This window comes from Xiphias gladius, chromosome 19 (genome assembly GCF_016859285.1).
Source record: "Xiphias gladius isolate SHS-SW01 ecotype Sanya breed wild chromosome 19, ASM1685928v1, whole genome shotgun sequence".
NCBI lineage: Eukaryota > Metazoa > Chordata > Actinopteri > Istiophoriformes > Xiphiidae > Xiphias > Xiphias gladius.
The window spans coordinates 22,289,012-22,313,737 of record NC_053418.1 but is presented as its reverse complement, the minus strand read 5'-3'; the positions used below and the strand labels follow the sequence as shown (position 1 = coordinate 22,313,737).

At 40.2% G+C, this 24,726-nt stretch overlaps 1 protein-coding gene across 4 annotated transcripts in view; it reads right to left on the bottom strand.

Annotated features, from left to right (window-relative positions):
• ep400 (E1A binding protein p400) overlaps positions 1-24,580 on the bottom strand; it is a 31,002-nt gene extending 6,422 nt beyond the window's left edge. The window contains exons 1-37 of one of the 4 annotated variants that reach the window (XM_040154917.1): positions 24,391-24,580; positions 21,509-22,866; positions 21,284-21,391; positions 19,493-19,577; positions 17,069-17,463; positions 16,660-16,959; positions 16,042-16,227; positions 15,789-15,929; positions 15,611-15,689; positions 15,393-15,430; positions 15,241-15,298; positions 15,013-15,102; positions 13,894-14,007; positions 13,593-13,783; positions 13,329-13,506; positions 13,091-13,227; positions 12,791-12,960; positions 12,318-12,492; positions 12,038-12,174; positions 11,332-11,518; positions 10,398-10,567; positions 10,052-10,236; positions 8,731-9,033; positions 6,402-6,575; positions 5,634-5,786; positions 5,339-5,409; positions 4,891-5,180; positions 4,375-4,577; positions 3,545-3,714; positions 2,310-2,506; positions 2,032-2,143; positions 1,604-1,897; positions 1,363-1,437; positions 1,039-1,176; positions 899-943; positions 587-740; positions 90-325 (exon numbers count right to left, since the gene is read on the bottom strand). In XM_040154917.1, coding sequence (XP_040010851.1) covers positions 90-325; positions 587-740; positions 899-943; positions 1,039-1,176; positions 1,363-1,437; positions 1,604-1,897; positions 2,032-2,143; positions 2,310-2,506; positions 3,545-3,714; positions 4,375-4,577; positions 4,891-5,180; positions 5,339-5,409; positions 5,634-5,786; positions 6,402-6,575; positions 8,731-9,033; positions 10,052-10,236; positions 10,398-10,567; positions 11,332-11,518; positions 12,038-12,174; positions 12,318-12,492; positions 12,791-12,960; positions 13,091-13,227; positions 13,329-13,506; positions 13,593-13,783; positions 13,894-14,007; positions 15,013-15,102; positions 15,241-15,298; positions 15,393-15,430; positions 15,611-15,689; positions 15,789-15,929; positions 16,042-16,227; positions 16,660-16,959; positions 17,069-17,463; positions 19,493-19,577; positions 21,284-21,391; positions 21,509-22,831 — 7,062 coding nt within the window. In that variant the 5' untranslated portion in view covers positions 22,832-22,866; positions 24,391-24,580. The remainder of the gene's footprint in view (positions 1-89; positions 326-586; positions 741-898; positions 944-1,038; positions 1,177-1,362; positions 1,438-1,603; positions 1,898-2,031; positions 2,144-2,309; positions 2,507-3,544; positions 3,715-4,374; positions 4,578-4,890; positions 5,181-5,338; positions 5,410-5,633; positions 5,787-6,401; positions 6,576-8,730; positions 9,034-10,051; positions 10,237-10,397; positions 10,568-11,331; positions 11,519-12,037; positions 12,175-12,317; positions 12,493-12,790; positions 12,961-13,090; positions 13,228-13,328; positions 13,507-13,592; positions 13,784-13,893; positions 14,008-15,012; positions 15,103-15,240; positions 15,299-15,392; positions 15,431-15,610; positions 15,690-15,788; positions 15,930-16,041; positions 16,228-16,659; positions 16,960-17,068; positions 17,464-19,492; positions 19,578-21,283; positions 21,392-21,508; positions 22,867-24,390) is intronic. The other 3 variants (XM_040154918.1, XM_040154919.1, XM_040154920.1) reach the window with 3 other exon arrangements.
• Between the last annotated feature and the right edge of the window lie 146 nt (positions 24,581-24,726).

The following is a 24,726-nucleotide window of genomic DNA, read 5'->3' as shown; positions in this document are numbered from 1 at the left end:
TATAGTATGACTTGTTTTACCAAGTGACATGCAGTTCGATAGATTTATTCATCTCCATCAATAGATGATGGAGGGGCACTGTAAAGTACCTGAAGCAGAGCCCAGTCCTCACTGATGAGCCACTCTGGGTTGTCCTGGCCAGCCTCCATGGCAGGTTTAACCAGCGAGGGTAAGGGCTTGGCAAAGGGTGCCTGCTGTTTGAGGGAGAAGTTCTTTTTCTGGTCCTTGCCCTCACGGCGAACTTTCAGCATGCTGGCCTTTTCGAAAAGGGAGCGTGGTGGAATGACCGTCTCTCCATGGCCCTTCTTCTTCTTTCTGGCTGCTGCTGGAGACACACTCTCGAGTAAGGACAGAGAAACCAAACAAAAAGCATGTATCTATTCTTAGAGTCTCCAAAGTCTTTTCAAATTCTTTCCCTTAAAATACACACTGACTCCACGACTTATAACAACAACTCTGAAAGCAGGAAAAGTAATTTTTAGAGCACAAATACATAGTCTCAATACAGTAGATGTACATGTAACTAAATGTGTAATCACAGCCAGTGCAGGACTGACATACTGTTGTACAACAAATTTCTTCTCACCTGAGGGGTCCATTTTGAGTCTCTTGTGCTCTTTGCGGATGTAGATAGGAGGCAGCTTAGACTCTGGCATAGGTGTGGTGTCATACATAAGCATCATCACAGAGTCAATGTAAATGTCATTGTCATCCTGTGGTGGTGTGGGTGGAGTCCAAAGCTGTGTTGGAAAATCACAAATCAGAACATAGCCAGAAGACAGAGCAGGACTTAATGATGTGCCTCAATACAAATAAATGGGGAAAAGAATAGGGAAGATCCAAATTTTGCACAATCCCAATTTTTGTCCCCAGTTACTCATCACATTTGGTCTCTTACCGGCATGATTTCTGTATGGCCATCCTCTGCATCAAATACATACTCCTGTTGAATCGCAGAGGAAAAGTTCATGTCAACAGTGCAATACAGTCCAATCACCACTTGTTGTTTGACTAGCAGAGATTACAATGGCCACTCACCATGTTGTAGGCATCCTCTCTGGTGTAGGTGAAGAGATCTTCATCTCCCTCCATCATCTGTCGCTCCTCCTCCTCCTCCTCCTTCCGCTTCTGCAGCTGCTGCAGCTCCCAGCCCCTTTTAGAGCACTTCAACTGCTCCTGAGGAAATTAAATGCAAAATGTGTATCAATCAGTCAAATTTATCAAAGAACAAATAGTACACTGAAATGCAAACAAAGTAGAGCTGAAATGATTAGTCGATTCATGGACTGATTTGAAAATTTGAAATGTGTGTCTCAACTCTATATGAAAAAAAAAATCTTTGGTTACATTTCAGTTTGTTACCTTGAGAGCAGTTTCATCATCACTGATGTGGAGGTACTCAAGGTAATGCAGGGCATACCTTTCGATTGGTGTAAGCTGTTTGAGGGATAAGTAAATACAAATATAAACCCAGTAAGGCAAAACAAACAAACAAACAAACAAACAAAAAACAACATTTAATTTTATTTTTAATTTATTCCTTGTATTTGTTCTTTTCCGTTTCCAACGGTCCTCAAACAGTATATAGAAAAAGTAAAGCTACCTGTTCCATGACTGCATTTAGCTCCTCAATCTGAGCAGGCTCTTCTTTAGATTGGCTCTCTGACTCCTGGATGTCTTCTGCTGACTCTTTGCCTGCTAACTCCTCATCCTGCTGCTGCTGATCATCTTCTCCTGGCAGGGCATCCAGGTTTATGCTGTAGAGAGCCTGGATGTAGGGTCTGGCCACTTTGGGAGAAATGGCTTCAGATGCCGATGGCTCCTGGTGAAGAACCACAAACTCCTCCACCTTCTCCCCTGACCCTGCCTCCACCTCAAACAGATCCTGGATTGTCCGCTGGAAACGAACAATATTAGGTCCGTTACTTTATGTCCCATTCTGATTAAAACTATAGTAATGGGTCTTGATTTCAAAGGCGGAGAGTAGAGTTTCTGAAACTCCAGAACAAGACCACAGTGAGTTAATCTTACTTGTGTGAGGAAAGCCAAGGTGTAGTCAGTACCCTGGGCAGCCACCTCTCTGATCAGGTCCTTGGTGCCGTTTTTCAGCAACTTCTCTTCAATGGAGTTCCCACTCTCCAGCCTGGGCAACACACAGAAAGTAACCAGAAGTAGCACCAAGTCCTTCAGTATCAGTGTTTAGGAAGTAAAAGTTACATCTCATGTTTTACCAGTTATATGTTAAGGAATACAAAAATATTAGTACTAGTAAAATACTAAATCATATTTCCCTGTATGAACAATATCACCTGTATATGTGTATATCCTTGGAACGTCCTATTTTGTCACACCACTCCTGGGTGCGGGCGTCCATGCTGGGATTGAGGTCCGTGTCGTAGAAGATGATGGTGTCTGCATCAAACACAGTCCCAACTGCAGAGCAGCAGCGGTTGGTCAGGATGCTGCAGAACACCTGCCTGTTCCTGTTAAACTTCTTCATATTCTCCTGCAGGGACACAAACGCATGAACACACTGGGACAACGGCCAAGAAATGTATTTCATGTATTTTCTTTGCTTGTCTCAGTGGTTTGTTGCAAACTATGTTTTTTGAACTTTGTTCCCTGTACATTCAAAGTACATTATGTTCAACCTAATTTATATGCAACAGTTAAATTCCCCATAAGCCCATTAAAGTTTCATCTTCGCTTTATTATAAATTTTGATGTGACTGCTGCAGCCAATTAGTTGTCTGCATCTTTATTTTCTTACAGCAACACCAGGTCTAATTAACTGACCCAGAAACAAGGGATTGCATAATAGACAATAGATTAGACAAAATTAGGGCAGGAGCATGTCAAATTTCAATTTGACAGTTCAGGCAGAGTAGGAACCCTTACACTTGGAAAAAGTATGCAGTGGAAAATAGAAAAGACTTAAACCCATGAGCCCAGACCGACTTACTCCAGCGGCGAGGGATGAACAAAAGATAGTTTGTCCCTTTGTTGTACCAGAACTCCGCACAGACACTGGCAGGTGCCAGTATCAGACAGGGAGGCAAAAAAAACTACGATCTAGAGTCACTAGGTGAATGTACCAGTCCACGCTTGATAACTGTGGCATTTATGCTTTCTTGAAGTTTAAATTTATCTGCTGAATGATGACCAAAGGTAAGGCTATGTAACATGTGACCTATTCTTGGGTATCACTTTGCTGCCATATAACTACTGATGTAAACACTTACCCCGCACATATGCATGACAAAAGGATAAACAGTCTAACTAACTTTCTTTAAATCATGAGGAGGAGAGACAGATTACCACATATACACTCTTGCCCATCATAGTACATGTTTTTTCCATTACTGGTCAACTGTTATACATAGCTAAAGCACTCTATGACAAGAATTATTGCTCTAATTATATGTATAATTTCCAGTGTCACGACGGGACATTTTTGGATTTAGGTAATGCTGACTTAATTTAAGCTAAGAAGCTTGTTAGAAGTATGACTCGCCAGAAACAATTTAAATGGAGGTACTTTTACCTGTCGTTCATCAGGAGTGAAGCTTTCATCAAGCCGCACATAAGTGAGCTGCCTGTAGTCTAGGAAGGCCTCCAGGATGTCTAGCATTTTCACCATCTGAGTAAAGATTAGGACACGGCGGCTCTCTGATCTAAGCTTCTGCAGCAGAATGGCTAGAGCTTCCAGTTTACCTTTGGAAAAGAAATACATCAAAACTTATTATTCTTGGAATGGTCAGATGTTTGTGGTGTTTCAGCAAGGTTTACCTCAGCTGCAGAGGTTTATTTTAGTTGTATAGTAACAGTAACTATGTATCCTACAATAGGAGTATGACAGCCATTTTGCAAATTAATGGATGCATTTTGCTCTGTAACCCCAGAAGTTTTAACAACATTTCCATTAGTCAGGAATACTGGATCTGAGTATGGAAAAAAGTGATGTAAGCACTATTTGTTTTACATTATACTTAAATATTATAAATTTAATATACATTTACTGTGCTCAGAAGATGGCTGTGTATGGAGAGCTAATTCTTCTGTCTGAAGAAAGGAATACTAAGCAAAATGTGCTGGAATTTCTTAACGGTTTATGTGTTATTTTTGTTTAACCCGTTTGAATTAAAGCTGAAAGGCCACACTTCAGTCCATCTTGATGGCTTTATTTCAAATCCATTGTTGTGGTGTACAGAGGCAAAATTATGAAGATTGTTTCACTGTCCAAATACTTATGTACCTAACTGTAATTATTATTAGTTAATTATGTTGTAGTTTTTCATATATTTTTTTAATTTATTCATTTTGCAGTCCCAGGTTGCTGTATGTAAACATTATCCAAAAAAGTGCTGTGCTAACCTGAATCCATCTGCATTAGCTGCAGGTCAGGAAAATGGAAGAGACGCCTGGACGCCAAGTCGTGGATGTCAGCACTGTGGGGGGCAGAGGCCTCTTTTAGCCGACGGCGAAGAGACTTCTGCTCAAGGCTGTAGGGAACTGGGGGATTGGCTGCATACAGGTAAGGAGGTGGTGCTACAGCTGGAGGCACAACACATACCAGCCTAAAAGATGACAACAGTAGTCAATACTGATGGGTAAATATATGTACATCAGATAGGCCTAGTCATTATTTGGATTAAGAAATGAAAATTATGGAATTGCATTGTGATAAAATCCTCTTAGGAAAGCTGTTATTTTCTTTTAAAAATTTTAATACTGCATAAAAAGTGTTTGTTTTACCCAACCAATCACTTCTAACAATGTGGCAAGTAAGCTACATATAACCACACTGTATGAATTCATAAGGTAGTTTATGTTGGCGTCTAACAACATGCAGTATAGAAAAGAGGGAGCTTTAATAGTGAAGAGACGTACCTCTTGATAAGGCTGTTGGCAGCCTCAAGGCGGTCTTCCACAGAGAGCAGAGTGGACTGCAGTGTAGAGGTGGTCGCCACACAGGTTCTCTGAGCCCTGAGGCAGCTCTCTCTGCCCACCCACCTCCAGCCTCCAGCAGTCAGGGCAGAGTGACCAGGCTCTGAGCTCAAAGTGCATGCCTGCAGCAGGTCTGACCCATACAACACACTGCGGCTGCAGCGTCGCTCATTTGCTTCAAACAGGCGACCTAAACGCTCCTTCAATTGCTGAGTTTTTTCTTCTGAGGACTCCTGAACATTACAGTGAGATGATAGAAACCACCACAATTAATTATTTTTATTAAAAAATTCAATCTGCATGCTGAAAAATGCTCTGACTTGAGTTAAAAAAAAAAAAAAAAAGTGAAAGGGGGCATTATAAACATTTCGCTTCAAAGTAATGTACTCACTTGAGAACCAGCATGACCTGCAGTAGTGAGCTTGGTGGGGGCTGATGTGGCATTTGCAGTCCCACCCAATGCTTAAAAAGAAAAGAGCAGTATTATTGAGAATTCCAGTAATAAACCTATTGTACAGGAAAAGAGGTTTAATAGTGGGGACAAGCATTTGATGTCCCAAAAAATGTATTCATTTTCAGCTTTAATTCATTAATAACTTGGTACTGGACGATGCGACTAAATGACTGATTTAGAAACAGTTAATGAGAGATAATAATGCAATAATAATGCACTGTGAATGAGTCACCTTGTTGGGCTGTTGTTAGGGTAGGATGAGGTGTGCCAGGTGTTGATGAGGCGTTGGAGGCAGGAACAGCTTGTGGCATTGTTTGCATTACCATGGATCCCTGGGGCCTGATGATCTGCTGCCCTGGAGCTGACACAATCTGCAGGATGTTTCCTAAATCCATGACACATATTCAGAAACCAATATAAGAGCGAGTCCTGTCAAAACTTAATGCTAGTAAGAATGGTATTTAAGACCCACTTGGCCATTAAAATAAAAAATAAATGCTAATGCAAAAATGCAAAATAAAACTATCATGCTTTTGGGATTACATATTTCTTGAAAGGGCAAAAACAAGAGTACATCAAGGAAATTGCAAAAAAAAATTTAAAACTTTGGACACTAAACTTGTTTATCTTTAACTGTAGTCAAGACATATTTAATTCCTTAAGGAATTCTTTGTCATTTAGGACTTATTGAAATGGGATAACAGAAAGACAGGAAACATTAGGAGAGAGGAGGATGAAATGTAACAAAAGGTCTTATGCCAGAATCAAACCAGGGATATTGCAATTATAGGGTAAGTGTTAGACTACCAGGATGCTTCTGATGCCTTGAAAACTTGCACACAAGTAGAATAAGCGTGTATAATTTGATGTCTAAAAATGGATAGCAAGTATGTGATAGTTATCAAAAAAGTAGGTGAAGAACATGGGAATGTAAAAAGGACAGAAAAGAAAGAATGAAGAGAATTATGTTGAGAAAAGTGTGAGATGGGATGTACATTACCGAGTGTACCTTGGAGCTGCAAGGGCTGTCCGGTGGTGAGCTGGCGGAGCTGGCTGGGGGACAAAGTGAACTTGTTGCCCTGAAACTGCAGAGTGACAGGAGTCTCTGGCTGGGAGATACGATTCTGACTGCCTGCTATGTTGGCCAGCTGGGCAATCTTCACCACATCTCCGCCTTTAATGGAAAGGAAGAACAGACCCTTGTCAAACGTCAGATGAAATGACTCACATTTTAACAGGTACAAAGTAATATGCTTTGCATCAGTTAGTTAAAGGGTGAAAAAAAGACAAGACATGCAGAACCAGGGTGGATTAATCAGTGGAACGAGCACAGCTGCCCTCCACAACAGAACCATAGCAGCTCCTACTTTTACAAACCCTGAGGGGGAAAGAAAATGGATATAAGGGCAGTCCTCAGGTGAGACAGAGAGCCTGAAACATATACATACATAAAGCACTGCACTTGACTTTTCAAACCAACACACCGGTCACCAGGAAATATATGTAGGGACTGATGTAAAAAATGATATTCTGTCAATTAAAATGTATCATTCAATACATTTTTCATTTTTTTCATTCATATGAATTTTCATATGAATTTTTTAAACACTGCTTTTACCCTTTTTTAGCCATTTCTGATGAAACAACACACTCATTCTGAGCCACCTTAAATTAAACAATATATGTAAATTAAATAGAAGTAAATTGGAAATTGGAAATTTATGAATATTGTCCTTTTATGCCTTTTTCAAAGTTAACCACAAATAGTTTGAAAATGGCATAATGAACCTTGGATTTCTCAGGCCGCATGTTTCCATTCAGCTTTTATGTTTCTTAACGTAAGCAAATCTCAGGTCTAACAGGAAGGTCATGTATGTTATAAATAAACAGAGCTACCAGACTTTGAAACAAACAAAATGTAATCTAATACAGTTGCCTACTATGTGGGATGTTCAAAAACCTCTAACTGGCAGTAAGCCTCTGATTACAATGCCAATTTTAGGAAACAAGAATAATTTTAAGCCACCAGAAAATACGAAATGATATTAAGTAAATTGAAAATGAATAGGACATTTAAGAATGTTTACTGAAGATATCAATTGTGGTGTGAAGAAAAAGCAATGCACAAATATTAATAATGATTTAAATTCATAAAATTTACAGAGCTCAGCAGCTATCAGAGAAAAAATATTTGACAATTTGTGTGGACAAATTAGTGATGGTGTTGACAACAAATTGTGCTGTGTAAATGCAGTGACAATAAACCCAGTAAAAGTTTTCAGGCTGTCACAATCTAAATGGTATCTAAACACTTTGGATTTAGGTTGATTAAGTTATTTTTGAAATCCCTTTATAGATTGTTTCTGTTAATTCCGGTAATTCAAGTTATTAACTGAATCAAGTTATTTACAAGATACAAAATTGTAATTACAGGGCACAACATATTATTGTGTGTGAATCATTAGGTCAAGTTTACGTACCACTGATTTATGTGCGCAAATTATGAGAAATTTTACCTGACACCTGCTGGGTTGAAACATGTGTACCTCAAGATTCACATTGCTGAAACAAGTGTTACAGCAATCTTGCAATCAAACCCCGAAGTTGGAACTTTTGAAATAAAGATCAGATTAGGATCATTTTCAAAAATTTTATCCTTTTTTACATATTCAAATACTGTGTGTTGTTGCTGAAAAGGTTTCTCTGTTCACATGTGAGGCAGAAAGGGTCAGCAATATGTTGGACTATTTCCACATGCTTTACAGTGATGCTCAACATCAGAGTGAAATCATAACATTAGCAAAGAAAAAAAAAAAAAAAAAAGAAACAACCAAAGCTTTGGGATTTCTTCCTGCAGCTGGGCTGATGCAAGAGACAAAAGAATATTAGTAAACTGGGGGGAAAAATTATTAAAAGGAGGGGGAGGGGCATAATAAGTTAAGTATTGCAGTGATGTGTCGTGTAACATAATTGGGTCGTTCATAGTGTACATGCAGGATTTGAGAAAGACATTGGGGAATGCTGAGGCTGTGGAGATGCTGCTGATATGGCTACAGATACAATTTATGGGTCATTTTTTTCCTTTTTTAAAACCATGAGTTGTATAACCAGTGGTAAATGGTATCTCTGCCATAACCAAAATTGCTGCACTACAGTGCTGTTGCCATTGCATGTTTGGGTCTATGTACAAAACCATTTCTCTGGAGAAGTAAAGACTGAACACATATCAGCAGTGCCCCAAGTAAAGGCCTCAGTGTAGAGCAGCCCGTACTGCTGTGCCAGAGGTGGAGGGGGAAATGCTGAGAGGGAGGGGAGGGGAGGCCACTTACTAGGCAACCGTGCCTGGGCCTGGGATGTAAGAACCAGCCTCTGGGACAGTAAGCTGGGCTGGATGGCATGGCTGGGGGCTAGAGCTGGCCGGGGGACCTGTGCTAATCCAGGCTGGCTGATGGGAGCTATAGATCCCACAACTGCACCAGCTAAGGTCTGGCCCAAGGCCACAGGGGCAGCCCCCAACACATGCTGCCCAATGCCACTGTTCCCAGAGGAGGCTACAGCGGAGGCGGCAGTGTTGTTGCTGCTGCTGCTGACAGGAGGGGTAGTCTGGGCTCTCTGAGTAGCCGTTCCAACTGCTGTGAAGTACAAGGCAATGGGGTATGGGACTACATGTTAGGGGTAACCCAATATATATCATCAGTACCATCAAACAGTTTTCTGTTTATATTTACTCAGCAGTGGTGGGCCAACACAGCAAGCAGTGTCTAGGATATTACTGATTAATCACTGATAGAATAATCAATGCTAACAATTTGATGGATGAAAAAATAATTACCAGACAATGAACAAAGTTGGTGCGACAGTAATTATGTAGCTCTAAAACATCAGTTCCTTCTGTGTGGGTGTATCAGTGGCGGTCAAACCTCACCCAAACTGTAACTCTAAGTGTGTTTTGCCTGCACTTCTTCATCTGACAAGTTTACTATGATTGTTGTTTCTTTCATTGTATCCTCCTGTGCAATATTAGGACTTGCATAACTTTTCCATAATTTTATTGATCAATAAACAGGTGCAGAGGACCAGGGCTAGTAGTCCCTAAATTACATAGTAGTCAATAAAGACAAAGACTTAGGGCATGGGCAGCTGTAGCTACCTTGCAATAAAAGCCTTATATTTAGACTTCCTTAATGGCTGTGCTGCCATGAGGGGAAAACAACATGTTCAGCCCACCACTGCTGCATGAAAGTACAAATCTCACTCTGTGACCCGTGAAACCCGTAAGTAGAGTTGTACCAAACCTATCCATAAAGTTGTAGGAGGAACTGACCTTTGAATTTGCAGGACTATGTATTAAAATAGACTTACTGTACATGTTTCTAAAATGTGTTGCAAATACTTAGGAAAACAGTATATGACTTAATGGACACAGCTTGAATTAATTTTTTGAGCATGACACAGTAATCAGGTTCAAAACCCATTTATAACCCTAACCCTAGGTTAAACACGAGGTAAGAGGCACCGACAAAACAGCTATGATTGGTTAAGTTTGTCTTTTATAGTCTGATGTTAGAAGACACCATCTGGAATCCTTTATACACTGTGAAAACAAAACTTCCTGGCCTTTACTGAGTACTGCCCCTGAAATATTCTTACCATGAGAAGTAGTTGTAGTAGTTGCAGTAGTCACAGGGGACTTGCCTCTGCTCTGGGCTGACTGGCTGGTGGTGAAGGAGGCAGAGGTGCTAGCAGGGGAGCTTGGAGGACGCTGGCCTGCTGCACTTGTGATGGCAGCCAGACGACCTTCTGGCTTTGTCCCATACTGCACTGGCTGGAACAATCTAATCAGAAAAAAAAATTATTAAAATGATCATGTTGTCTCAATGTCAAAATACCAATATTACAATATCAGGTTTACATTTTAGAGAAATTTGAAAACGTCCAAGACTCTCCACATCAACCATGTCATGCTACTTGGATATTTGGAGATTTTATTGCTGACCTCATGGGTTTTATCAGGCATTGTTTGGGTCGAGGTGGTGGATCTGGACTGGTGTAGATCTCCTCTATGAGCTGCTGAGTGACCTTAAGTTTGGGTACCACCTCTTCAGTCTGATACCGGGTCAGTGTGTTCTCATTATTGATCAGATCAAATATGGATATGTTTGCAATCTAGGAGGATAATAAGATAAAAGACAATGGCAGCAGAAATGGATCAATGCCAACTGTTTTTTTTAAAAACTATTAATCACATTTTACCATACAAAAAAAAAAATAAATAATAATAATAATAATAATAAATATATAAATAAATAAATTTTCAACATATGCACATGGTTCAAAATCAAGAAAAAGTGATTACATAATATTACAAAAAAGAAATGATAAACAGGCAGGGTCTCAAACAAGAAGGGACATCCAAACAAATAGAAGAACTAAAAGGGAGGATTCCAACTACAAAGAAACCAATATTACATTTATTATCAATTAGTGGTACACCTTTTTTAATTCAATCAACCATTTAGCCTTTGAAAAGTCAAAAAATAATGACTAATGCAAATCACGGGTAGCCAGGGCCCAAAGTGATGTGTAATGCTGCCTATTTAGTCCATCCAATGATACTAATAACCACTGTATCTATCTCATGTTTTGAAAACAGAGAAGGGCAAGAAAATCTTTACATTTCAGCAACAATTTCAGCAATAACCAAATCCTTCCTATTTTTACTTTTTTACTTTGACATAATTCTCAAACAATTATTAACTTATCAAATAGATCATTTTTCTGTTAATGAAGTGATTAATCTTTTTAGCACTGATAATCAGGGCATTTGCCATGTGTTTAGGTTGTTAACACATCATTTTTGAATTTAGACAGTTAAAAAGGGTTAGCATACATCTTGGTGCACACGAGCAATTAAAAGCACAACTGTATACCTTGGTCGAGTCATTCTGAAGAGCTCCCAGCACCAGTGATGGAACATTGTACTGCAGAGAGGAGCAAACATAGGAGCTGCTGGTCTCTCTGGGTGCCACGAGCTCAGGGTGATTACACACTCGCTGTAACTGCATCAAAACCTGAAGCACGCTGACAAAATGGCCTGTCTTTAGCGCTTCCTGGGCTCTAGGAGAGCACAGAAGGACAGAAGACATGATTATGAAAAACAGTTCACAAAACATGTACATCTTGACAAATTATACTGTATCTCATCTTGTTCCCCATTTACAATGGATAATAGAGGTCTTTACCAGTAAAACTAATATGGTAGAGCTAATGTTGGATCATTTTTTCGTACTAGTTGCAAGATCTGCACCATTCAAAACATTTGAGAAAAAAAAAAAAACAATTTGAGGGGAAAAAAAGTTAATTAATTACAGAAAAAAAACAAACTACATTTGATAAAAATAATTGTGATGAATTTCACATGGCCATAAATCGTATTGTAACTACGATTAATTGATTCATTCGTAAATTTTCTAAAATTTCCTTATTTATAGTATAATATGTGAATTCTATTTTTCACAGATTTTCAGATTCCAGTCCCTGTGTAAGAACTAATTCATCTGTGGTGATTATCAAATATTACTCGGTGCCATTAAGAGCAACCTCAGATAACACAATGGAACTATGCAAATATCTCACCCTGGTTGAGTGAGAATATCCTCGTAAAGGCTCTTCTGTCTGCTGGAGAGACGACACTTAAGGATGTGCTCGTACTTCTTGGGCAGCTGTTTCTCTACGTCCCTTTTGGAGCGTCTCAGGATGAAAGGCTGGATCATCTGGGGTAACGAGTGAGAGGATTTCACATCTAAATGTACATTTAAAGATTGTGGTTGAGGCGAATGAATTATGTTTCTGAATTTTAATGCGTTGTAATGTTTACAGTGTAATAGGCAGAGGAATTTGATGGTGCTATACCCACCCTGTGCAGGCGGATGACCAGTTTGTGGCAGTAGTCCTGGTTCTGATCTGTACCTGCCTTAACAGGAAAGTCAGAGTAGGGCCTGGTGATTCCTGGCAAAAGGAAGTGGATCAAGGTCCACAGCTCCTTTAGAGTATTCTGTAGAGGTGTGTTGATGAGTAGAATCCTCTGCTCACTGGAAGATGTACAGAAATATTTTGGTTACTCAGTCAGCTGAGCCTTGTTATGAGCATCTTGTCAGAATATTGGAAATGACCTCATCAGTGAAATAATTTGCCCAAAACTACTTGCATATATGCACATGCATATCCGTCACTCCATAAGACCTATTAGAACTGTGATCATCAGCAACACAAAAAGGCATGTTAACCGTGATCCACTTTTTAATTTACTTGTCATCTGTAAAGTGGGAAAAATTATAATCCTGTTTCTTGAGAAACTGGAATTAATATAACATTCATCATCCAGCTCACCTTCTGAGAGCAAAGACTGTTTCCCAGTGTTTCTCAGTCATGTTTTTTATGAGCTGCACCTCATCCAGGACCAGGTGCCTCCACTTTCTCCTAAGAAAATGGCTCTGGTCTTTCATCAGCAGCTTGTAGGAGGTCACACATACATGGAAGCTGTTGGCCTCCCCCCACCACTGTAAATCAGTTATCAGATGATATGTTTATTAAAAAAACAAAACAAAAACAAAAACAAAAAACAAAAAAACAGGCTTCTTATATTGATTATGTTATCAATATGTGTTGCTTAAATACAGCCAAAACTACCATTCTCTTAGATCTGCGCTCCCGTCTGTTGCCAAGGTACAGGAGGATCTTAAGGCCAGGGCACCAGCGCTTGAACTCCACCTCCCAACTTACCAACTTGCATGTCCTTACTACAATAAGGTGGGGTCCCCAGATGCCTGTGGACAAAAATATTCACTATTAAAAAAAATAATATATCTATATTGTGTGTGTTTATTTTTCACTATCAAACAAATCAAATATCTTTGATCAGACGTACCCTCTTGGCCAGCTAGGTGGGCCATGTAAGCCACTGTCTGCACAGTCTTGCCAAGACCGGTCTCATCGGCTAGAATGCCATTGAGGTGTTTCTTGTAAAGGTTTAGCAGCCAGTCCACACCAATTTGCTGATACTCTCGAAGCGACCCATGCAATAGAAAAGGAGCTGCGCTGCGGGTCTAGTAAATAAAAAGTCAGGTAAAAAATTGTAGAAGGCACTTTTTTCTTTCACGTGTCTGAGAATGTGTGTGTGTATGTGTCTTACTGAGGAAGTGGTCCTGAAGCTGCCCTTGGGTAAGATGAGCTCTGTGGCAGCAGCTACTTCAGCTATGTCTCTGGCAGGCTTCCCATTAGTGTCACAGGAAGTGGTTTTGTCAGCACCACGGTACTGGTCCACACTAAGCAGGGAGTCAATCAACACTGCTTCAGGTGGACTCCCCGCAGGAATCTCCATTTCTGGAAAATGAAGTATATCAACTATTTTAGAGACACATCAGTCACAACCATTACCAAAAATGGGTACTAGGATGAACATGACAATTTCATTTTTTAAATTACAAAGGCACCTTCAGTCTCTTCCATGTCATCCTCATCACTATGAGGACTACGCTGAGGCCAGTCAAAGCTGTCAACATAGGCACCAGCATACTGCTTCATCAAAGCATCCAGAGGCATCTCAGCTAAAAGCCAAATACAACAGCATTTGAGTAAGCAACACAGATGCAAATACAAGTACTTCTGGTACTTGCATGGTTTATTTAACCAACAGCAAAAACTATAAGGTTTTTATAATTTGTATTAATTTGTAACTTGAGAAAATAAAAAGATAAATTGCCCAGAAATACTTTCACAATATAAATACCAAATGTGTGTTTAGCTCATTACTTAATTATTCACCATTATGAACAACAGTAGCATATGGCAAGTCTGTTAATATCCATGTGTAACATCCAAGTGTTAAGATAATATGTTACACTGATTAACATAATTTTTGTTATATATAGCAATTTTCATTTCAGATAAGGCTATGTTAGGCAAAACTTCAGTCTTACACACTACTCTAAGGTATACAGAGCAGCAGTACATACTGTGTATCAACACAGCATGTCAGCTATTGAAAAAAAGAAATGGATACCATGAAAGCCTAGTTTACTGATAATCTGAACATACTGTATTTTGTGCACAAGGAGATATCATACAAATGGGGTTTGGGAATAAACTAATTTCTCCTCCTTAATTCTTCCTTGTCACATTTGCATAGAAAGTAAGGCTGTCCCAAATAACATTTTTGGGGCTGCGAAGCTTCAGTGACAATTACGGGGCGAATTTTGGAAGCTTTGATTGGTTGGGGGCTGGACGACCGTCATAGCATCAGTGCTGTAGATGTTCGATGAGAGCTGTGATGCACAAAACTGAGATCACTGAGATTAACTGTCCTTGTCTGAGAATAAATAATGATAATTAATGTTGATGCTTAATGAATAATGTTGGATTACTATTTCTTACCTCATGGGATCACTGGGATTTTTGTGGTAATGCATACAATAATAATAATAAAAAAATTAAAAACACGCAGCATTCTAATACTGATTTGGACATTGATTACCATGGCAATGGTCGAAGCTGCAAAGCTTTGAGGCATTCGAATCAGCCTTAACAGAGAGAGAAGAAAAGTAAATAAGTACCATCTTTGGCAAGGTCAACCAACTCTGTTTTGTGGTCTGCTTCCCCCTCCATGGCCTCCTGTTCTTCTATGGTGCTCTCTTCATCTGGGACTGAAGGAAAAGACAAATAATGAACAGTTGCAAATTATTTTGCAGAGTAAAGGCAATTGTACCACACCAACTTTGCAGACTCCTTAAACATTCTATTATGTTTTCTTGCCATAGGAACCTCAATAGTATTCTACATACCATCTTCATCAACCAAGGATGACTTTGATTTTCTTTTTTTTGTTGAAGTGGCTGTGTCCTATAAAAAGAAAAAACATATATCAAAAAATACATCTAAAATGCAATATGTGAATATGCATTGTTATTCATCAGTGTATCAGTCCAGCACTAACTTCTTTATCAGCGTTCTCTCCTGTTGACTGACCAGGTACTGTAACACAAGTAATTGAAGTTTAATACAAATTAAAAATCTGGTTATTAAAAAAAAGTAGTTACAGGTTAGGTAGATTGCCACAGTTGAGCTTTGAACCGGGACAAATGGATGGGAAAGTGAAAACTCATGATACAGAGTAAATACGTTCTTTTTTTAATTTTGGTCAGTGGGACATACCTTTGACTGAGGCTTTTTGTAAGCTGAGTGCTCTGAGCCTCTTCTCATAAATTTCAAACTGGAGTTTAATTTCCACAACCTGACAGAAAAAATACCTAATTCAGACTGGTAAAAACAGTTATTATTAACAAATCATGACGAAGTTTCATTATCAAGAAAAATAAATAAACAAACATACCTGCTCAATGTTTGACCAGAAGAATTCCACCTCTCGGGCAATTGTGCTGGCAATGTGACGAAGATGAATTTCTCTTTCTTTCTTTGACCTCTCCTCACTTTTCTTCTGGTCTTGATGGTAACGGGCACATGTGCGAACGAGCTGCAGCAGATACACGAGACAGTTTCAGCAAGACATCAGTTGGTACTTGTCCTTTTGTTGTGCTTATGTGTAATTTCACATTTGTCTCTGAATTATTCCATTTCAGCCATACCTTCTTAGCAGCAGCCTCTTTCCATCTTCTCTCCTGGGCAAAGTCAGCTGCCATCCACTGCATCTCCTCCAGGAGGTAGTCCCAGTGGGACTTTGGACGTGAGGCTTCCACAAGCTTGGGGAGTCTACTGGCTGACCACTGGCCCTCCTTCCTTAGCTCAGAGATGCGTTGATGCACTTGACTCTCCTGAGAAATAGAAACGGAATGTGACATCAGAATAGAAATCAAGAATATTCATCCTTGTTTCAGTTGCTTCAATTAGAGATAGTGTGTTGAACACTAAAATTAAAACCTTGCTCAGTGAGCATACTCAAATACAAAGCATTGCACAAAAGCCGAACATATAAAAAATAAAAACAACAGACATCATCGGGTATTGTCAATAACCTCATGTCAATTATTTGTCTTTGTTCATGATAGGTAACTATGAGAAGTTAAAAGTACACATCTTTGCTTTCATTAAGAAAAAATAGAAAAAAAAATAGTGTTGAAGCAGCATCAAAGTTTCGAAGGCAACACATAGGTGTATTTATGTCATTTAGGGGCACTGAATCTATTCAAAGATTTCATTAATTTGCAGACATCTGTTTGCAAACTAAGTGTGCTTAGGGAACTTACCAGTTTGGCTTGTTCAACTTGCTTTTCCTGAGAACCCTCCTGTGATGACTGCATGGTTGCAGTTTGACCAAAACCACCAATTTTGACTGTGGATATGCCATTGGTTCCAGTCAGTTTGGACTGGGTGCTTGGGTTGATGTTAGAGCCAAGAGGACGGAGAGGACTTGCAGTATGGGGTGTTGTAACAGAGTTTGGAGTAGAAAGTGGAGCAGGAGAAATTGATGTCATGGATATTGAGTTGGTCATAATCCTCTGAACTGGCTGGTTTGACTCTGTACCTGGGCGAGCAAGTGCCACCGTCTATAGAGAAGTGTAAATTTAAAAATATTCTTAACAGGACAAATTGCAATATCACTATTTAGTCACAAAAATACATAAACTGTATTTATATGGTTTCATGTCGACTGACCGCTTGTCCTGACTGTAGTATGGCCTGGGACTGTTGCTGCTGAGGCTGCAACTGAAGATGAAGACCTGGCTGTATCTGCTGCTGTAGTTGGGCCTGGAGCTGTGTGTGGGGGTTCACTGTAGCCAGGACCGACCCACCTGCCTGCACCTTCACCTGTGCCTGAAGCTGACCACCGGGCTGAGATGTATTCTCCACTAACTGAGCCTGTTGAGAGAGTGTCATTGGCAGACCTGCCATAGGGAGGGCACCTTGGTTCAACCTGCCAGGCAGCTGGGGAGGAGGGGTATGCAGGCTGGCTGCATTCTGCACTGGAGGGCCTTTGGATGGGTCGTATTGCTGCTGGTTCTGCTTCTGTCCTGCGATCTGGACTGCTTGAGGAGTAGGCGGCATCCCGCCTGTACACATAGTAACCAAATTATATGACACAAAAAGGGACGGTATAGAAAGCAACACAAAGAAAGATACTAAAAATCAAGTAGTCAATCTTGTCATCTGAAGTGAAGTGTTTTTTAAATGTCTTTTGTGCTCATGCTAGAATTAAAAGGTTTTAAAATTTCATTAAGTGTTTGGTAACTTTCCTTTCCCTTAATATATATTTGAGAGACCCCTTTAAAACAATTTACATCTTTTGAAGCTAACAAACAGATAAAGAAATAATACTTTTAAATTTGAAATGCCTGATTGAGCTTAACCTATTAGAGCTCCTCCGAACCTTTCCTTAATGAAATACATGTATTGTATGAATCAACAGTAGTATACTACTTCCTGATGATCAGAGCGGAAACTAATGGAACTCATACAGCAAAATGATTACAGAAGAAATGAAATTAATGTGAGAATCTACATGTCTCTCAAATAAAATTCTACTTTGATTAATGCAAAACCAAAACATTGCATTTCAAATGTTGAGAGAATGTGGTTAAAACATCGAAAATTATACATGCAATAGGAAAGTTTTTAAGAGAGGAAAAATAGAAATGTTACAAAAGAAAATGAAAAAAAAAATCTGAGAGTAAAAAGACAGGGAGTAGAAAAGGGAAATAAAAATACAGAGCGGACACTCACAAAACACCGTATGTTTGGCATGCATGAAGCGATGTCATTCTAGCAGTAACCAAGGCATCTGGATGCCTCACATAGCAATAAAGCACAGAGATGAACAAAAGGACACACATGGGGTCTTGCAGACAGCAGGCCTGAGCGGAGCTGTGCACACTAAAGCAGCACCTGCCTTACCTCCCTGCACGCCACACCACCTTGCCTAGACGCCATCAACACCTGGCCCTGACACACCCAAACCACAATCGCAAAAACCTGTGCCGTGATCACAACTCCTCCACATGATTCCCCTCCTACTTAGACTGAGGGAAAGAAGCCAAGTCAGAACAAATGCCATGAAAACCATGGAAGAAAATCAACTAAATGTGAATGAGATAAATAAAAACGCTCTTGAAGATGAATGATTTTGAATCCCTGCTGACGATGCAAGGACGGACAATCGGACGGGGAAAGACTTTTGAAGGAATGACGATGAGAAACCAAAAAGAAGCATGACACGTGGACTCATACAATGGGAAAACAAGCAAAACCCAATGGAAAGTGACTTTTTTCACACAGGGTTCCCACTTTCTGTGATCCACCTCCAAATGAGATGAAAATCCATCAGCACAGGAAGGTCTGTCCAAATAAAGACGACTAACAGGAACAAACTTCAGAAAAAAAGAGATGGATAACGACGGGTGATCAACAGTTAAAACAAAAAAGGAAAATCATAAGACATGGCATCTTCCCATTGAGTGGCTACTCTTCTTCAGACTTGGATTGTCTTCTTCCCCATTTATCCTGACAAGGAGAGCTAAGCCTGAACTTCCTGTGGACTGCTGAGGAATCCAGCAGGTGGATGAAGATCTGTTTGCTGATGCTGCTTGGAGTTTTTTTTTTTAAATAAAAGATGAAGGTTGTGATTCACTTTTTTAAATCTCCTTAGTTCCAGGGGGGTTTCGTCCAGCAGCATCGAACAGAACACAGAACGGCCTGGTAGTAGCACTCCTACCTTGCGCAGTTGGCATAAGCTGCTGGAGTGGAACGCCAGGTGATCCTAAAGGAGCTACACCAGGATGCTGGAAAATCAGCCCATGGCGACCAACGTCAATCCGGGACCTCTTAGCCTGATCTGGGATTTAAAACACACAATACCCTCATAACGCAAAAAAAAAGGACTCGGCACAGAGCAATGACCTTCTGAAGACCTTACAGGTCACCTCTCCTTCCTCGGGTTAAGACTTCAACACAGCGCTAGTAGAGGATGCCAAATATCTAAAAGCAGAAGCAATTAGAGGGAGAAAAGAAAACAAACAGAAAACAAAGCAAACGGGGAGGAAACAAAGCAACATAAGAGACAGGAGTCTCTGATCCTTGCCCTACCTGCTTGCACCATAGCCTGTTGCCTCTTAAAAGCATCCATGTCACCAGGATTTGCAATGGTGCCAACAGCAGCCCCTTGATGTCCCTGTAAAAACAACCTCTCAAGGAATTATTGAGGAATTTCGTCTTAGAGTAAATTTAAGAAAGTAGCTATAAATACAGTGGCATGAAAACACTTTAGGCTCCCCTGGTCAATTTTTCCGTTACTGTGAGTAGTTAAGTGAGTAAAAGATGACCTGATTTCCAAAAGGCATAAAGTTAAATATGACACATTTTCTTAATATTTTAAGCAAAATTACTTTTTATTTAAACCTTTACTGTTTCAAAATACCAAAAAAGGGTCCGTGATCAGTACTTAGTATCACCCCTTTGGCAAGTATCACAGCTTGTAGGCGCTTTCTGTAGCAGCTAAGAGTCTTTCCGTTATTGTTTGGAGGATTTTCACACATTCTTCCTTGCAAAAGGCTTCTAGTTCTGTGAGATTCTCGGGCCGTCTTTCATGCACTGCTCTTTTGAGGTCTATCCATAGGTTTTCCATGATGTTTAGGTCAATGGACTGTGAGGGCCATAGCAAAACCTGCAGTCTGCAACTTCTGAAGTAGTCCACTGTGGATTTTGACTTGTGTTTAGGATCATTATACTGTTGTAGAAGCCATCCTCTTTTCATTTTTAGCTTTTTTACAGAGGGTGGGATGTTTGCTCACAGAATTTGGCTGTATTTAATTGAATCCATTCTTCCCTCTACCAGTGAAATGTTCACTGTGCCACTGGGTGCAATACAAGCCCAAAGATTGATCAATCCACCCCCGTTGCTTAAGAGATTGAGAGCTGTTTTTTTCATGAAATTCTCCACCCTTTTATCTCCAAACATACCTTTGCTCATTGCTCCCAAAAAGTTCTATTTTAACTTCATCATTTCACAGGGCTCGTTTCCAAAATGCATCAGGCTTTTCTAGATCTTCCTTTGCAAACTTGTGATGCTGAATTTTGTGCTGAGGACATAGGACAGATTTTGTTCAGATGACTCTTCCATGAAGGGCATGTTTGTGTAGGTGTCGCTGCACAGTAGAACTGTGAACCACCACTCCAAAGTCTGCTAAATCTTCTTGAAGGTCTTTTTCGCAATCAAACAGGGCTTTTGATTGGCCTTTCTGGCAATCTTACGAGCAGTTTTCTCAGAAAGATTTCTTGGTATTCCAGACCTGAACTTGACCTCTACCGTTCCTGTTTACTGCCATTTCTTAATTACATTACAAACTGAGGAAACATTACCTGAAAAGACTTTGCTATCTTCTCATAGCCTTCTCCTGCTTTGTGGGCATCAATTATTTTAATTTTCAGAGTGCTACGCAGCTGCTTAGAGGAGCCCATGGCTGCTGATTGTTGGGATAAGGTTTGAGGAGTCAGAGTATTTATAAAGCTTTGAAATCTGCATCCCCTGTTTTTTTCTAGCGATGACTTTTAATAAGCCATAGCCCTAAAAAGCTAATTAAGGTTTGAGACCTCTGTAAATATCATAGTTCAAATCTCCTGGGGAGCCCAAACGTTTGTATGGTGCGCCATTCATTTTTTCACTTGAAACTTGTACAAAAAAGAAATAATACACTAATCTCGCTTAAAATGTTTAAAAGATTGTTTCATCTTTAACTTTATGCCTTTAGGAGATCAGTTCATCTTCTATTCACTTAACTATTCACAGTAACAGACATTTTGATCAAGGTTGCCCAAACTTTTTCATGCCGCTGTAATTTCATTATAATAAAGGCTTAAAACAAGTGTCGCCTCTATCACCTGAAACTGTTGCTGGGCAGAGAAAGCTGCAGAAACATTGGGAGGAAGCTGTGTTGCTATGGCAACTGGTGTCACTGCTTGGCCATCCTTTCCAGTAACAACCTTTACCTGAAAAAGAAAACAGATTTGAAAGAGGTACAACATTCAACAGATGAAATGAATGTACAGTTTTCTAGCTGTAAAATTCCTACTTGATCTCAAAATAAGAACCAGCCAGTGTATTACCTCATCATTAATGACCTCAGTCTGTTCTTCTTCTTCCTCTTCATCTTCAAGGTCCAAGTCATTCTGTCTCAAGTAAGTATACAAAGGAACACAGGGCTTCTTCTTAAAAGCTAGGTAGTCCATCATGTTCCCTTGGAGGTGCTGCAGAAAGAAAAGCTCGATCAGGTACTCTTTGAACACCTCCTTCAGGCTCTCCATCTTCTTGTTGTGGTGCTCCAAGCACTGTTTTCTCAGCTGGGCAATCTCTGGAGTAGAAGGAGCAATTTCCTCTAACTTCTTGGGAACTTGCTTCTTCAAAGTGCCCACAGCCATGCTGGTGGGAGCAAGAGGATTGTTGGGGATTCCTTGGGGTGGACTGGTGAGGGATGGGCTAGACGGTGGAACGGAGGCGGGTATACTGAAAGTTGCTGCGGCGGTTGTTCCTACTCCAGCAACCACACCCTGTGGCGTCTTCTCAAATATCATAGGGCGTGCCAACTGTCCTTGAATGATACTGCTGATCTGTGGAGGTAGGTTAGACGTGGTGATGTGACCAGGGCTGCCCAGAGTGGGGAGAGTAGTACCGGTGGCCACAGGACTTTGAGGTCCAAGGTGGTGGATGGTGCCTCCAGTCTGTGAGTGAGGCTGAGAGAGCCGGCGTTCCCTAACAGAGCCTGGTGCTCCTGCAGAGGCCAGCTGTACTTGGCCAGGTGTGGCTGAGGCAATCTGGGCCAGTCCTGTCCCCTCCTGGTAAACAAAGTGGCCACTTCCCGATGGACTACCTAAACTGATTTGCCGCACTAACATACCTGCTTCCACAAATCGTGTTGGACTCTGTCCACACACACCCAGTGCTGTTGAAGGTGCTCCTGGCCTTGTAACACCTTGCAGAGGGACAGGGCTGTGCTGGGTGGGACTTTGGGGCTGAATGGGCTGGGGCACAGGCGAGGTGACCTGGATGTAGGAGGATGGAGCATGCTCAAACCTCCACTGAGGTGTAGTATGCTGGAAGCCAGGGGATGCTGGGTTCTGGATGGGGAGTGGGGTTAGGGTGATCTGCTGATTACCTGTCACCATCTGTCCCACATTTTGTAATGTGATGTTCATGTTCTGGCCAGTGACTGGGCTACGACTCATGATTATCTGATAATTGGGTGACTGGGGGGCTGAGGGGCTGGCAGCAGAGGAAAATGTGGTCACAGGAGATTGAGGGTGGTTAACTGTAGCTTGCTGCTGTGTAGCTGCCATGTTAGGCTGCTGCTGCTCCTCTGCTTCAGACCCACTGACAGACTTGGATCTCTGGAGCTGTCGTTGCATATTCTGTGATCCACTTCCATGGTGCATTGCGTGACACTGTTACTATGTCTAAACACAATAATCTGTGAAAAGGGCAAAGCAAAGCACACTATTAAGTGATTTTTAACTATTGAATATGATCCAAGATAGTCAGAGGGCTTTTTCTTGCAGGTCACCCAAGTATTGAAAACACTAGTAACACATGTTACGTACCCAAAATAGATCCATCCTGGTCCCAGAGTTCAAACATCTTAATTAATTGTAATGTTATATAGGGTTCTCCGTAAAACAGTATTTACAGATGATAGGAATTTATATACTATATCTATCCCTTTAATAACTCTGGGTCTATTAAGTGACTGACTGTAGTGCCGCAACTTAATTGCTTTCAGTCGTGCTTTGTGGCAATATTTTTTTCTTCAGATTCTTCCATCACTGTAATGATGTAAATGATCATTGTGTTGTTCCTTGATTTGTCAGATATACAATTTACTGGATTAACCTAAAACAGACATTCCAGGCTGGTTTGTTTACTTAAGGTTTCCCAACTGATGTCACAGAAAATTAACTACTTTATAATGTATATTTCTATATCTTGAAATAAATTACACACATTGTGCCAGGGAATTTTCTCTATATAAACACATCTTTGTATTAAACTGGTATACATAACCACTTTCAAATACATACACAGAGGTGCAAATGCATTTACAATAAGTAATTTAGAAATATAGAGGGCAGGTGCTTGGCAGTACACTTCACGCTTGACAGCTGGTATATCCACATATTTAAATATGATTATTAGGTACACAGATGATATGTTAATAGAAAAAAGCCGGGGCTTTTACCTTTAAGCCCAGAACATACTTGCAAGCAGTTATATATTCAGACGTTTAAAAAGAACATATTTGACGTAATTTAAGCTAAATCCATCTTTGCATCTGTGAGCATAAAATAAATAACAATCAATTATAGTGTAGACACAGACTGTAATGGAAATTATAGGGGTTGATCTATCTTACCGCTGATAATCAGCCAAAGCCAACCTGCATTTTAAACAAAGGTGATATATCGTTACTGATACGGTTACTAGTGATTTGTACAGTAGCTATTGGCCTGAAACAGTAAATTACAGCGTTGAGAAATTCACGTGTTTTATTTATCCTCCGGTTTTTACACCTCAGTGCTGTCATTATATTTACAACCATAATCACCTCCATAAATTAAAGTCTTTTCTGTAAGGGTAATCGCTTAAATTTTCATTGTTTGTTACGACGTTAACTGTAGCTCCCAGTTTCAGAACCGCTCCGGGGCGTAACGTAAGCTAACGCTAGCCAGCTAGTTAAGAGAATTACAATGAGACGTAAACACTTTAAATTGTCAGAACAATTAAGTAAGCTGAAGGTTGTGTAATACATATACTGGAAATAGATTAAAAATACCAAGCTATGCACATCTGCAATAATGCTGTCTGAGTCATTTCAACAATTACAACGACCCTGCGACGGGACGCGTGCTATCTAATGCTAATGATGCGAGCTTGTTACTGCTAGCAGGCCAGCTGCCAATCAATAAATACATTTTATCAAATCAACGGTGTTACTTACAGGGAATGGGGCTTCTGTGGTAGTTTCATTAATCCTAAGTCATATTTACAATAAGTCACATGCTGTAACAAATGTTATTAGTCGAAAAAAAAATAAAATATCGATATTGCTAACGGCTAGTCAATGTTTTAGGGCTAATTTCATTCAGCAACATGGCGACCGCGGCAACCTTTTGTGTAACCCGGATGTCGTTCGGTCTCCAGGAAGCGCTAACACCATGAAACGATGACTTTACCTATAAATGGTTATCTGATGAATTTCAAAAATGTATAATAAGTTGGTAACCTGCCGTTAATATTAGCAAATCATCATAATTTCAGTCAAAAAGATTATTTT